Raw genomic sequence first — 15,735 nt, forward strand, 5'->3', positions numbered from 1 at the left:
GGGCGATCTCTTTTTGCGGACTTTTTTCCCCGACATAGTGAATGTCGGTATGTCTCTCATGTTTGCGCTTTTATTGAGGAAATCATCCAATTACACAAATGAGCGATTTACGCCAATAATGTGATACGGCTGGTGGATAATCAGCATACGTTGTGGAGAACATTAACACACTTATGGCCGTGAGGGTTTGGGATTGTACACTTGCTAAATTATAAACACATACTCATATTTATTTCTGCATGTACGTATTTCAATAAGCCCCGATAAATGCAGTTTGTACTATTTCTAAAACGCTTCTTTATAAAGAACATTGTTTTCTCAATACTTTACCTATACCGCTGTGAAGGAAAGAGCGCACAATCGATCATCGAGGCGTCGATATCAACTTATTCAGCGCCTCCACCATGGACAGCAACTGCTAAGGTCGAACTTAAGAAGGTTTACCTTAAGCTACATCCTAAGGTATAGTTCGGAGATCACACGTAGCAAAGGTATACCTGTAGTTAAGGTGTACCTTTTGAGTATTCGTAGCGCGCTAAGAGACAACGTTATCGGAGAACGCACCCCTGAGCTTGCGGTTGCCGCTTGTCGGTGCAGTACAGAAGGGATGAAAGGGGCGTTTCAGCGCCGCCCACACATTCAAACAAATATTAAAGCATAATCTCATTTTTTACCCGCAAACAAAAATACGAAAAATCCAGCTACATTTTCGTTTTGCGTTTCTTAAACAAAACGAAAAAACGAAAATCAAACCGTTTCTCATTTATCTTTATTTATTTTTAAATAGAAAATCAATTGACCAAAAGATACACGGAACATCAAAGATTCTTTGCTAGTGGTGCTTGCAAGATAAAATAATAATAATAATAATAATAATTAATTAATTAATTAAATTAATAATAAAATAAAAAATAATATTATAATTTTCCAGCTGCTGCATGTTATTGACAAAGCAGACTTGACAACTTTATTATTTTAATTATTTTAATTTTTATTTATTTTATTCTAGGCCATTCATAAAAAAAATAAAATAGGAAAAACCCAACCCCACATTTATAATAAAATTTATATTAAAATAAGTTTTCCCCATAATTAGTCTACTTTAAATGTTTTAATTATAGGCTATAGGCTACTTAGAATTATGAACTGAATTCACGAATTCTGTAGATGACAGTATGAATATAGTGATGGTGTGACATCATTACAGATAATGAGTTCAGACGGGAAACACTGCACCTCTCCTTGGTTTCATTTGAATTACATAGGCCTAAATATAAAATTATTATTATTATTTTTCTATTTAAATGGATTATTTTAAAAAGTAGACATGTCCAGCTAGACATGGTTCGTCTGATGCATGAGCCTGGTTCATTTCTGACGTTTCAGAAAGAAGTTAATGTAGACCGAGATGGCAGAAAGCACATCGTGTTGAGTTTTGTAAGGTTTTCGTGTTATTTAGGGTGTTTTACGATCCAAACTGACGGAGCTGAAGCTCTTTCCCCTGTTTTCGGGATGGAAGGTGTGGATCAGGATCCGCCGATCAGAGAAGTGCAGCAGACTATACTACAAGATAAAGCTTCAGTTGCTGTTGTTTGTAATAGCAAATGAAAACATAGGCTACTTGTGAGGTTTTTCTTAAATAGGTATAGAATAAAATTAGTAGGCTAAAAATCCGCATATTTCATGTCATTGTAGATCATATAGGCCTACAGTAAAATTCAAATGTCATTGAATAAATTAATTTCTGTTTGGTCAAAAATTTTTTATATATATATATATATATATAGCCTATATATATATAAAGCTTGCAAGCACCACTAGTGTAGAATCCGCGGGATTAATATGCTCTGCTGTCTGCCGCTTCTCTCTTGGTGAAAACAAATATTAAAGCATAATCTCATTTTTTACCCACAAACAAAAATACGAAAAATGCAGCTAAATTTTCGTTTTCCGTTTCTTAAACAAAACGAAAAAACGAAAATCGGTCGGTCCGTGTATATTTTGGTCATTTGATTTTCTATTTAAAAATAAATAAAGATAAATGAGAAACGGTTTGATTTTCGTTTTTTCGTTTTGTTTAAGAAACGGAAAACGAAAATTTAGCTGCATTTTTCGTATTTTTGTTTGTGGGTAAAAAATGAGATTATGCTTGCAAGCTTTATATATATATATATATATATATATATAATTTTTTATTGACCAAACAGAAATTAATTTATTCAATGACATTTGAATTTTACTGTAGGCCTATATGATCTACAATGATATGAAATATGCGGATTTTTAGCCTACTAATTTTATTCTATAACTATTTAAGAAAAACCTCACAAGTAGCCTATGTTTTCATTTGCTATTACAAACAACAGCAACTGAAGCTTTATCTTGTAGTGTAGTCTGCTGCACTTCTCTGATCGGCGGATCCCGATCCACACCTTCTATCCCGAAAACAGGGGAAAGAGCTTCAGCTCCGTCAGTTTGGATCGTAAAACACCCTAAATAACACGAAAACCTTACAAAACTCAACACGATGTGCTTTCTGTCCGACTTGCCACCACTTACTGACAGTTTTATTTTTTATTTTTTTAAAGATTAATTTTAGTTATTCAAATCATTTAATATTTCCATATTCAAAATTGTATATTTTAAACAATCTCAACATGAATTTTTGAATAATACTGATCAGTTAATACTGATTTCATGATTGGTAACTTATTCTTCTTATTCTATTTTTTTTTTATTATAAGTTTCAACTGATTCTGATGATGAGGAACACACAGGTTTATAGAACAGTGTTCAACACATTTAGCAATAGAGACTGTTCTCATCATGTCTTTTGTGCACCATCTAGTGGCTAATTAGGTAAATGTACAAAGGCACTTGTGTGTACAGTACATAAATCTATAACTTACATATTCATACTAATGTAAAAATATATTACAATATATTGTAAGAAGTATTTCATATAGAAATATGAATATATAGATTTTTTTGTTTTGTTTTGTTTTTTTGTTTTTTACTATTTATGACAAAACATGCACTAAATATTTTTGGACCCTACGGTATATATAGAAATGTGTTTTTATATAAAAAATAATGATTTGTTTAATTTGATAATCTATATTAAATATAAAATATTGTCTTATAAATATATATTTTGTACAAATTATAACAAAATAAAAACTGTTGAAGCAGATTATCAATCCAGAAGCAATAAACATATCTAAAAAAGTGCATTAATAATGCCAAAGAAGAGCATGTGAGACTCACGGCAGGTTGATCCAGGCCTCAGGGTAGAAGCTGTTCTCTTTTAGGAGGTTGTGACTGAGATCTAACACCTTCAGGTGGACACACTTATCCAAAAGCCTGTCCTGCACTTCCACTATTTGATTGTCCTGCAACCTCAGGACCTGCAAATACACCAAGATGATTAAAATGTAGAAACCATAAAAAGCTATAAAGAGAAGCAAGTGACTGAAACATTGGCTAGGTTGCAGAACTGACCTCTATAGATGGGGGCAAGTCTGCTGGGATAGCACTGAATCTGTTTTTATCCAGTCGTAAAAACTTGAGTGCCTTCAGAGGTTTGAAAGCAAAGGGTTCAATGCTGCCCCTATAGAGAATGTTTCCAGCCAGTTCTAAGACTTTTAAGTTAGACAGGCCTGCAGAAAACAAAATTCTATTAGTTATTTAAGTTAAAGGTGTATCAGTAATTTCTTTTTATTTTGATATATCCTAGACTTATTCTGACACCTAGTGGTGTGGATGTAACAAAACAAACAAACCCACCCTGTTGAAAAAAAAACAGCATATGCTGGATAGGTATGTTATGAGGCTGGGATGCTGGTTTGAGCTTGTTTAGGCTGGTCCTTTGTTGGTTTATGCTGGTCCTTAGCTGGTAATGTGCTGGTCCTAAAGTGGTCCGACCATCTTAAACCAGCAAAGGACCAGCTTAAACCAGCAAAGGACCATTTTAAACCAGCAAAGGACCAGCTCAAACCAGCAAAGGACGAGCTTAAACCAGCAAAGGACCAGCTCAAACCAGCAAATGACCATCTTAAATCAGCAAAGGACCAGCTCAAACCAGCAAATGACCATCTTAAACCAGCAAAGGACCAGCTCAAACCAGCAAAGGACCAGCTTAAACCAGCAAAGGACCAACTCAAACAAGCAAAGGACAAGCTTAAACCAGCAAAGGACCAGCTCAAACCAGCAAAGGACCAGCTCAAACCAGCAAAGGACCAGCTTAAACCAGCAAAGGACCAGCTCAAACCAGCAAAGGACCAGCTCAAACCAGCAAAGGACCAGCTTAAACCAGCAAAGGACCAGCTCAAACCAGCAAAGGACCAGCTCAAACCAGCAAAGGACCAGCTCAAACCAGCAAAGGACCAGCTTAAACCAGCAAAGGACCAGCTCAAACCAGCAAAGGACAAACTCAAACAAGCAAAGGACCAGCTTAAACCAGCAAAGGACAAACTCAAACCAGCAAAGGACCAGCTCAAACCAGCAAAGGACCATCTTAAACCAGCCAAGGACCAGCTTAAAACAGCAAAGGACCATCTTAAACCAGCAAAGGACCAGCTTAAACCAGCAAAGGACCAGCTTAAACCAGCAAAGGACCAGCTCAAACCAGCACCCCAGCTTCAAAACATACCTAACCAGCATATGCAGTTTTTTTTTTTTCAACAGAGAAAAAAAGTTTATTATTATAATGAATTGTTATAATTATTATAATTATTGTTCAAATGATTTATTTAAGGCTGGAATACACTAAATGACTAACAGATTTTAAAACAATAGGCATTATATGGTATACCAACTTTGTAAATAGTTACAGATAAGAAACTGTTCTTAATACACTAAACACCTACAAGTGTTTCAAGTTTGCTTTGAAAGACAAGTGACAAATGAAAATATTACATGTCACTATATAGGCTCAAAATATAAAACATGTTTGATTTCCTCTGACTGTATGGAATCATAGTCTGAAGATAAAAAAAAAAAATGGAGTCTGCTCATCTATTACTACATGATTTTCTGTGAAATCTGTCATCTTAAATCTGACATCTATAGCGTCAACTTTTCCAGACTGTAAGTCAGGGCAAAAATCTGCAGTGTATTCCAGCCTTTAGATGTACTGTATCTTATGAACAAAAGAATCCAGCAGCAGGGATGTTATTAAGATAAAGGAAGTAATATTCGGCTGGTCATGTGATCTCAACATGTCGACCCCCACGAGGCGACTCGTAATAAAAGAGCTTTAATTCAGCTACTGATATGATACTAGATTATATCTCCTTTGAGTGTAAATTATTTAAAATATCGTTTTCAAAAGTACTACTCCATTCTTTATCTGTAAACCTTTTTTAAATTAATAAGCAACTGAACTGAATTAACTCAAAAACAGCACAAACCTTTGAAGCTGTGTAAAGCCAGTTGGTTTATTTTATTGTTGTTTATCTTTAGATCCTCCAAAGAAGATGGCAAGCGTGGAATTGCTGTAAGTTCATTGCCGTCAAGTTTCAGACTCTTCAGCTTTGTCACATTCTGTTAAAAGAGCAGAAAAATGCTTGTCTACTGGGTACTTTGTGGTTACATCCTGTCTGTTTTGGGCCTAGTGAATTATGAGACTGAATTTTAACACAGCAATGTTTCCACTGTGCCAATCACCAAATGAAAAGCACGTTTGTACTGTTTGTTTTGTTATTTTAATGTTAAGACATATATTTCAAACCCTGCTGCCCTGGACTATCGGAGCTGCCTGACAAATTGTGCACTCATTTCCCTTAATAAAAAGCATTTACTCTTATGCTAATTTCACCGACATTTCATAGATGTCCAAAGAAGACAGTGGCATTTTCTTCTAGTCGCGGTTCCTGTTTTCATGCTGCTGAGTTTACTTTGGAAGTGGTGTGTTTGCTCTCTTCTAAAAGTCTCCTGCTGTGAAATCTGGAAGTATCTTGGCTGAACTTGTAATTAGCTGTTATAATTTGAAACTTTTAATTTGTATGTTCTTGAAAATCCTGACTAGGATGGAATTATTTTTCAATTTGATGTAGACATATACAGTATATTAACTTTAAAGATTACAGGAGAATAGAGATGGTGTAATTGAAGGGAGAAAAAATGCCAGTACCATGAAAAGTCTTTGGCCGAAAGAGGAGTCATCCAGCTTGTTCAAACTTAGGTCAAGCTCTTCAAGTTTTGGCAGTTCAGAAAAACCACTGGGAGTAATTCTTGTTAAGTTATTTCCTGTAAGAGAGCACATTGGTTAAAATGTTTAATGGCTGTACTTATAACAAGACACAACCAACTTGATTTATAGAGCATCTCAGTGACTCATATACTTTTGTTCCAGACCTTACCAGGCAGTTCAAGGATGGTGACTTCCTGGTTTGTGATGACCGGCAGGTGGGACAAGCCAATCTGCTTGCAAGATATTCGACTTCCTGCCAGTTTGCAGCCTTCTGGTAACGACTCTTGGCTCGAAGTGCTGTTAGATGCATCATTCTCCTCTTCGGCTGCCTCTTCTTCCTTTCCCCCCTCCTCCTCCTTCTCTTTTTTCACTTCCTCATCATCATCATCTTCTTCCTCCTCCTCCTCATCATCATCATCATCTTCTTCTTCATCATCCTCATCCGCTTCTTTTCTCTTTGCTTTCTGTTCTTTCCCTTGGTCCAAGAGGTGTTTTTTCTCCTCTTTGAGTTGCCTCAAGATTGCATTGAGTTTCCCTGTGGCTCCGCCCCATCTCTCCAACACAGCATTGAGCTCCACCCACACAGCCTCGGTTCGCCCCATAACTGACTGATGGGGCACACAGAAGGCACACATTAGTGACACAGGAATGACCAGAAACACGCTGGACAAACTAATCAAACTAAATATAGTGGACAAATAGCAAAGGCAGGAATAAAGAAGGTGGAAAATGAGAGGCTGAGCATTAAGACAGGAAGCAAAAATAGACTTATAATTAGCATTTATGGTATGGTTTTGTATCTTGGACTGCCAGAATACACATACTTGTTTCACTGTAACAACAGTAACAGCCTGTGCAGCAAACAGGCATTACTATAGTACACAAGTATGGTCAGGAATTCAATTTTTACTGTTTTCTATATATTTCACCAAACTGTTTGATGTAAGAATCCTGATTGGTTTTACTCCAGAAATACAAACTCACCTGTGTACCTGTGGCAGTGTCGCTTACTTGCCTTGTTCTTTGTGCTTCGCTGGTTCTCTTCTCATCTGCCAATGCAGCCAAGATTCAACACAATAATAACAAAATCAGTGAATTCAGAACCATGTGTGAACCAAAAGCTGCGCTGTTGACAGAAGGAGCTACACATACACTACCAATCAGAAGTTTGGGGTACGTTTTTCTTAAATAAATGACTATTTTTATCCAGCAAAATGTATAAAATGAATCAAAATGACAGTAAAGACTTTTACAAAGTTACAAAAAATACGTTTAAAAAAAAAAAATAAAAAAAAAATAAAAAAGCTGTTTCTGCAAAAAAAAAAATTAAGCAGCACAACTGTTTTCAACACTGATAATAATAAGTAATGTTTATTGTGCAACAAATCGGCATATTCTGAATACTGGTGTAATGATTGCTAAACATTCAGCTTTGCCAACACAGAAATAAATTACATTATGAAATATATTCAAATAGAAAACAGTTATAGAACGTTGTAACAGTATTTCACAATAGTGCTGTATTTTTAAGCAAAATGATTTTCAAAAATATTTTTACTGACCCCAAACTTTTAAACAGTAATGTATTGTATTGTGCAACTTGAGGTGAACTACAGTAACTTTAAAAATGACCTCTAAGTCCAAGTTATATATATATAAAAAAAGAAGAAGTTAGAGAAAAGCCATCATTTGTTTGCCAATACCATCCGCTTTCATATTTTGTTATCTAATGCAATATGCAGAGACATACACATGTCCAAATATTTAAAGAACTTTTAAACAATTTAAACTATTTTGTGGTAGATACACTATCAAAAAAAAAAAAATACCAAGGAAGTTGAATTTACCTCTCTTTATTTCTAACAAAATATTCTTTGATGCTCTGTAACTTTATTAAGTACTTTATCCTAGTTCAATAAACGCTTCAATAAACGTGAACAAAGTATAAAAGACACCATGAACTATTCACAGTGGTCTTGTCTGACCATTTCTGGGACTGCATCCTCTGTCACTGCTCCTAAAATTATCATTACTTTAATTGCTGATCTACTCACTTGATGCGGATGAAGAATCCACCGGTTGATGCTGTGATGATGAAACATCTGTCTCAGATGAAAGTGTGATGAGTGAACTCAGTTCATTCAGGACTTCTCCTTCCACAGATAAAGCTCCAAAGAACATGCAAAACACAAAAAGAGCCTGCATGATTGTGATCTGATCTGTTCGGACGCTCCCCGTGTACCTGCAGGCTCACCTCAAGCTGCCCTCTTAAATTCCCTCATAGTCAGCGGTTAGAAAACAGGGAGGGGGTGGAGAAAACAGGGAGGAGATAGTTAGACATGTACAAGGACCTTCATTGCTTATAAAGTCAACGCTTGTGCCAACAAACACTAGAGTTCGGGACAGAAAGAGAGAGAGGCAGAGGAATGATGGTCAGTGTCAGTCACGTCATGCCACAATGACAATGTTCACACCTTGTAGCACTTGAGATGGACAAATGAGAGAGTTATCCAAACAAGAGGCCAGTGAGCGAGCAGTCTGATACCTCGTCCTCAACAAGTTCCTGCCTGACATGCTGCTATTAGCACGTATGTAAGAAAAAGAAAAAGATCTTGCCAAAAGAGAAAGACATGGTTCTCTAACTCATAAAACAAACAGATGGAGGCAGACAGGCATACAGACAAATGCTATGTGTTTTCAAAGCATACAGTTACACTCCTCTCGTTTATGGAGATTATAGAATGATTTATATATAGTGTCACATTTAAAATGTCTGAATGTCATTGCATTCGATAATTAGATTGCAATGCTTGTGATAACCTTAATAAATTCCACTAGGTTTGATATTATTGTTTTCTAGACCAATGACATTCATACATTTTAAGTTTGGCACCAGTGTCCAAATACTTTTTGTGTAAAAGTTCCGCAAACACTATCTTTTCAGTTTCACTCATTAGTGTGAAATCAGAGATTTGATAAATCTGTGGGGGAGGCCAGAGTTTCGCTTGAGTGAGGGTCTCACAGACAAGCTCTCAGGGTCACTTTGTATAGGGAGAGATTGTTTTCAATTACATTTACACCATAAAGTATCACTGCACAGTGAGATATTGCCTTGCCACTCTGTTTAAATTTGCTTAGACAACATGGGATACAAAATGGGCAACAACTGTGTACGCTGACATAGGAAGCATATTTTTATGTGCACACCATTATATCTCTTTTTCAGGTTTCTTAAAAGTTTTAATCTGATGTGCAATTGCATTATATTTCAGATATCATATAATATTCTCCCTTGTCAACCAAGATCCTTTTTAAATGGATGACCCGGTATTTCTGTCCAAACAAACTGTGGGTAAGAGTTAGACAGTATCTGTAATTTTATGCTATCTGGTAAAACCACTTTGCCAGACTGCTGCTCCTTGTACAAATGTCTGTCTGTAGTGAGTTACTGGCGTGAGTCTGATCTGCTGACCTGTCCGGTGTCCAACCCCACTCTGGCCTCATAGATATTTCCCACACACACTCTCTGAACCTCAGTGTTTCAGCTGTTACATGTTCTCAAGATGAGGTGCTTGCGTCATTGCTGGTCATGGAGAGAGCTGCTGAGAACATGGGCAGAGAAAAATACATTTGACCGTCAGCTAGATTAATGAGTAAAAGCAAGGGAAGGAGCTTCCTCTAACACAGCAAAAGTTTGTAAACTGTAATGGCAAAATAAACCCCAATCATTATGCTTTCATGCTTATTATGAAATTAAACCACTATTTGTCTATGAATTGTATGTGTGTATGCTCTGTAATCTCTTAGTTTAATAGTCTTTTAAGGGAAGGTTCATGGCTAGTAGGTGGTTCTTAATTTAGCCCAGAGGGATCAAAAATAGCATAGTGTATCATTATAATGTCAGAACCAGAGGCATTAGTCTATGCTTGAAGCTTTCATGCTGCTTGTGGCAGCAACCTTGATACTGATGCAGTCTGATTTTGACAAAATACTGATTGATTTGTAGAAAGATGACGAGGGGGGAAAACCCCAACATCAAATAATCAGAATCTGACTTATCGCTTGCAGTCAGGACTGATGCAGACTGACTGACTAATAATTCACAAAATACGTTTTCAAACAGCTCAAGCAAAAGATGTGACTCGAATGCTATTGCTATGCTGGACTTAATTATAGAATAAAGGTGGAATTGTGGTGCGGAGGTGCCACAGTGAAGCAGCTGTTTATATATTACTGGTCTTAGATCTGGAATAATTAGATGTTTCCCCTGATCTTTCATTCAGAATTGCATCTAAAACATTATCTATGATGGACATGAAAAAGGTTATGGATATAAATATCATCAAAACATCTGAGAACTCTAGTGAAACTCTAGTTCATTTTTTCAGTTTAAAACAATGATTAACATTGCAAATTAAATTTTAGAATCAAAAATCAGAGTTAGTTTAAAACGATATAACCCAAAGACCATCTTAAGCTTCAATGCTCTAGAAACATTTATAGATATATATACATACAGTACAGACCAAAAGTTTGGACACACCTTCTCATTCAAAGAGTTTTCTTTATTTTCATGACTATGAAAAATGTCGATTCACACTGAAGGCATCAAAACTATGAATTAACACATGTGGTATTATATATGGATTTATATACATAACAAAAAAGTGTGAAACGACTGAAAATGGGGGAAGTCGTGGCCTAATGGTTAGAGAGTCGGACTCCCAATCGAAAGGTTGTGAGTTCGAGTCCCGGGCTGGCAGGAATTGTGGGTGGGGGGAGTGCATGCACAGTTCTCTCTCCACCTTCAATACCACGACTTAGGTGCCCTTGAGCAAGGCATCGAACCCCCAACTGCTCCCCGGGTGCCGCAGCATAAATGGCTGCCCACTGCTCTGGGTGTGTGCTCACAGTGTGTGTGTGTGTGTTCACTGCTCTGTGTGTGTGCATTTCGTATGGGTTAAATGCAGAGCACAAATTCTGAGTATGGGTCACCATACTTGGCTGAATGTCACTTCACTTCACTTCAAATATGTCATATTGTACAGTCGTGGCCAAAAGTTTTGAGAATTACATAAATATTGGAAATTGGAAAAGTTGCTGCTTAAGTTTTTATAATAGCAATTTGCATATACTCCAGAATGTTATGAAGAGTGATCAGATGAATTGCATAGTCCTTCTCTGCCATGAAAATTAACTTAATTCCAAAAAAACCTTTCCACTGCATTTCATTGCTGTCATTAAAGGACCTGCTGAGATCATTTCAGTAATCGTCTTGTTAACTCAGGTGAGAATGTTGACGAGCACAAGGCTGGAGATCATTATGTCAGGCTGATTGGGTTAGAATGGCAGACTTGACATGTTAAAAGGAGGGTGATGCTTGAAATCATTGTTCTTCCATTGTTAACCATGGTGACCTGCAAAGAAACGTGTGCAGCCATCATTGCGTTGCAAAAAAATGGCTTCACAGGCAAGGATATTGTGGCTACTAAGATTGCACCTAAATCAACAATTTATAGGATCATCAAGAACTTCAAGGAAAGAGGTTCAATTCTTGTAAAGAAGGCTTTAGGGCATCCAAGAAAGTCCAGCAAGCGCCAGGATCGTCTCCTAAAGAGGAATCAGCTGCGGGATCGGAGTGCCACCAGTGCAGAGCTTGCTCAGGAATGGCAGCAGGCAGGTGTGAGCGCATCTGCAAGCACAGTGAGGCGAAGACTTTTAGAAGATGGCCTGGTGTCAAAAAGGGCAGCAAAGAAGCCTCTTCTCTCCAAAAAAACCTCAAGGACAGATTGATCTTCTGCAGAAAGTATAGTGAATAGACTTCTGAGGACTGGGGCAAAGTCATATTCTCCGATGAAGCTCCTTTCCGATTGTTTGGGGCATCTGGAAAAAGGCTTGTCCGGAGAAGAAAAGGTGAGCGTTACCATCAGTCCTGTGTCATGCCAACAGTAAAGCACCCTGACACCATTCATGTGTGGGGTTGCTTCTCATCCAAGGGAGTGGGCTCACTCACAATTCTGCCCAAAAACACAGCCATGAATAAAGAATGGTACCAAAACACCCTCCAACAGCAACTTCTTCCAACAATCCAACAACAGTTTGGTGAAGAACAATGCATTTTCCAGCACGATGGAGCACCGTGCCATAAGGCAAAAGTGATAACTAAGTGGCTCGGGGATCAGAATGTTGAAATTTTGGGTCCATGGCCTGGAAACTCCCCAGATCTTAATCCCATTGAGAACTAGTGGTCAATCCTCAAGAGGCGGGTGGATAAACAAAAACCCACAAATTCTGACAAACTCCAAGAAGTGATTATGAAAGAATGGGTTGCTATCAGTCAGGATTTGGCCCAGAAGTTGATTGAGAGCATGCCCAGTCGAATTGCAGAGGTCCTGAAAAAGAAGGGCCAACACTGCAAATACTGACTCTTTGCATAAATGTCATGTAATTGTCGATAAAAGCCTTTGAAACGTATGAAGTGCTTGTAATTATATTTCAGTACATCACAGAAACAACTGAAACAAATATCTAAAAGCAGTTTAGCGGCAAACTTTTTGAAAACTAATATTTATGTAATTCTCAAAACTTTTGGCCACGACTGTAGGTTCTTCAAAGTAGCCACCTTTTGCTTTGATTACTGCTTTGCACACTCTTGGCATTCTCTTGATGAGCTTCAAGAGGTAGTCACCTGAAATGGTCTTCCAACAGTCTTGAAGGAGTTCCCAGAGAGATGCTTAGCACTTGTTGGCCCTTTTGCCTTCTGTCTGCGGTCCAGCTCACCCCTAAACCATCTCGATTGGGTTCAGGTCCGGTGACTGTGGAGGCCAGGTCATCTGGCGCAGCACCCCATCACTCTCCTTCTTGGTCAAATAGCCCTTGATGCCTTCAGTGTGACTCTACAATTTTCATAGTCATAGAAAATAAAGAAAACTCTTTGAATGAAGAAATACAGTATATTTCTTATTATTTTTACATCAAAACATTTTTTGTTCAAATATTTTCTCCAACTAAATTTAAAAAGAACCACTTTTCTAATGTGGTTCTTTTTAAATTCGGTCATCCAGTCCCACATTTTCACTGTGCTTTTGTGACTTTGAAGGGAATTATTAATGTTTTGGGTCCCACATTCCCACACCTTCAGCAACCCCAAACATCGGTTAAGATTTTTGGTGTTATTTTGGTGCTATTGGCCTCTTTGATTATAGTAATTTCCTTCACACACAGGACCAGTGCCTGCCACAATAATGCAGTTGTGATGCTGCTCAACAATGACTGGCAAATGCAGGTGACCAGTGGATAAGTTTAGAACTTGATATGGGGTTGTTGCTCAGGCTGCCAGAGAGACCAGTGCCAAGGACTTATTGTCATAACTCCAGTTCTCCTGCCTGTTGTCTCTGACATTCCTCCTCTATTTATATCCCATACCATCTCTGACCCCTTTCTGTTCTGCTCCCTTTCCTCTTTCACCCATCCCTCGCTCTCTTAGATAGGAAAGGGGAGTGACAAAAGGCTCTGTCTTTTCTGGGGCGATCCATTCCAGCCATAAAGGCCAAGGCAGGTGGCCCTGAGACTCTTCGTCCTGTGTCTGCCGTGAAGAGAGGAGTGCTGGGTAACAGGACTTCAGTGCTGGATTACCTGTGAGGAGCCTACAGACAATTTCTAAAAGGAAACCTCAAACCCAGAACAGCCATGGATGATGTATATAAAGCAGCGGTAAGTTATTAATGCACTAATTATAAGCATTTCATTCCACTCAGGCTGCCTGAATGGAGAGTGACCCTGTAATAAGAGTCCCATAAGTTCTATCGTATTGACGTGTCAGCTAAATGATAAATAAATAAATGTTAACTGGTCCTTGACCATTTCCTTCCTCTGTAAATGACAGATTTCAGCATTCACAAATCAATCCGTCGGGGAAGTTAGCTCTCAAGGTTAAATCAATAAATGGGATATAGGACAGCAGAAGTTTGCGGCCCTTTAAGGGCACATGGCACACAATCAAAATGGATTAGGTCAAAAAATTAGCAATAAAACCAGTGTAAGGTTTAGATTTAGCATATTCCGTAATAGGTGGTGAAATATAGAAGGGTCACTGACAGTGAGGCTAGAGCATTTCACAATGGGGCAGAGGGTGTCTGGTGTCCAAAGAACATTACACGAGTGACAGCTGTCATTCCTGTAAAGAAAAGACCTCGGTCAGTCTCTATCGAATGACATGCTGTACAGTCTAACAACATATTGTATTTTTAGCTCAAAGTCAACTTGAGAAAAGCTTTGAGCTCTCTTTTCTGCCTAACAGGTAGAAAACTTGACAGAAGAACAAAAAAATGGTGAGTTTCTTTTTTTAATCTGTCAGTTTGAATATAAAGCTGTATGTATTCTGCTGTACCACAATGTCAGCTCTCTTAGTTGTAAACTGTTACTGACGTGATACATTTGCGCTGTTATCTGACTGTGCCTGGCAGAGTTCCGTGCTGCGTTTGACATCTTCGTGCAGGACGCTGAGGATGGCTGTATCAGCACTAAGGAGTTGGGTAAAGTGATGAGGATGCTGGGCCAGAACCCCACTCAAGAAGAGCTGCAGGAAATGGTAGATGAAGTAGATGAGGATGGTATGTTGGGTTTTAGTTATATCATTCATGTGTAGTTTATGGCAGGAATTGGGATTTCATTGGTGATTGGACTGTGGGTTGTAGGAAGTGGGACTGTGGACTTTGATGAGTTCTTGGTGATGATGGTGCGCTGCATGAAAGAGGAGAGCAAAGGAAAATCAGAAGAGGAGCTGGCTGAAGTCTTCCGCATGTTTGATAAGTATGAACTGGATTTCTTTTTAAAGCATATGGTAGTGTATTTCACATTACCCCTTATACTAGATATGTTTTATCGTTGTCTCTTTAAGGAATGGAGATGGTTACATTGATTTAGACGAGCTGAAGAACATGCTGGAGTCGACAGGTGAGGCCATCACTGAGGACGACATCGAGGAACTCATGAAGGACGGAGACAAGAACAACGACGGCAAGATCGATTACGACGGTATTAATTCACACTCAAAACATGGGACATGTATGAATTTTTAAGCAAAACGGCAAACCCATTTCTACAATTAAAATATGCATTACTTTTAACAGAGTTCTTGGAGTTCATGAAGGGTGTCGAGTAAAAATGGCGCCTGACGGATCTAGACCTGGTTTCATTCCCTGACCCAATCTGTCTCTCTGACCGCACCACATGGACACTCATCTGTATTTCATACATTTCTGTAATTTGCTTAGAGAAATAAATGGTATCATATACTGCTGCCCAAAACAGTAATGTTATTTGTGTTCAAGTAAAAACATTTTGTGTACATTTACAACTTTGTTTTCTTTCCCTAGCACATATCTTTTTTTTTATATATATCGTTTAACACCCTAATGAAAACATTTATTAGAATTGTGTCTTTAAATTTTGAGAAAAATATACAGTGACATATAAAGCTTTGTAATTGATACTAGCCATAGCCCACACACGTGTCGAATTAGACACGCCCCCATCTGAAT

General features: G+C 38.0%; 2 protein-coding genes across 2 annotated transcripts in view; one reads left to right on the forward strand and one right to left on the reverse strand.

The window, feature by feature from the left end:
* LOC132129780 (extracellular matrix protein 2-like) overlaps positions 1-8,447 on the reverse strand; it is a 29,111-nt gene extending 20,664 nt beyond the window's left edge. The window contains exons 1-7 of the mRNA XM_059541536.1: positions 8,248-8,447; positions 7,178-7,242; positions 6,363-6,801; positions 6,134-6,249; positions 5,412-5,544; positions 3,502-3,659; positions 3,268-3,407 (exon numbers count right to left, since the gene is read on the reverse strand). Coding sequence (XP_059397519.1) covers positions 3,268-3,407; positions 3,502-3,659; positions 5,412-5,544; positions 6,134-6,249; positions 6,363-6,801; positions 7,178-7,242; positions 8,248-8,398 — 1,202 coding nt within the window. The 5' untranslated portion in view covers positions 8,399-8,447. The remainder of the gene's footprint in view (positions 1-3,267; positions 3,408-3,501; positions 3,660-5,411; positions 5,545-6,133; positions 6,250-6,362; positions 6,802-7,177; positions 7,243-8,247) is intronic.
* A 5,278-nt stretch (positions 8,448-13,725) lies between these two features.
* Positions 13,726-15,551, forward strand: LOC132129782 (troponin C, slow skeletal and cardiac muscles-like). The gene is made up of 6 exons (XM_059541538.1): positions 13,726-13,906; positions 14,493-14,523; positions 14,659-14,805; positions 14,890-15,004; positions 15,093-15,229; positions 15,325-15,551. Exons 1-6 carry the CDS (start codon positions 13,883-13,885, stop codon positions 15,354-15,356), a joined length of 486 nt encoding a protein of 161 aa, XP_059397521.1. The 5' UTR covers positions 13,726-13,882; the 3' UTR covers positions 15,357-15,551.
* The last annotated feature ends 184 nt before the right edge of the window (positions 15,552-15,735 follow it).

Source organism: Carassius carassius, chromosome 46 (assembly GCF_963082965.1).
Source record: "Carassius carassius chromosome 46, fCarCar2.1, whole genome shotgun sequence".
NCBI classification, from domain to species: Eukaryota; Metazoa; Chordata; class Actinopteri; order Cypriniformes; family Cyprinidae; genus Carassius; species Carassius carassius.

Coding starts and splice junctions, on each gene's coding strand:
- LOC132129782 (XM_059541538.1), top strand. CDS start 13,883: ATGGATGATGTATATAAAGCAGCG. Junction 14,806..14,889: donor AGATGAAGTAGATGAGGATG/GTATGTTGGGTT, acceptor TGTGGGTTGTAG/GAAGTGGGACTGTGGACTTT. Junction 15,230..15,324: donor CGGCAAGATCGATTACGACG/GTATTAATTCAC, acceptor TACTTTTAACAG/AGTTCTTGGAGTTCATGAAG.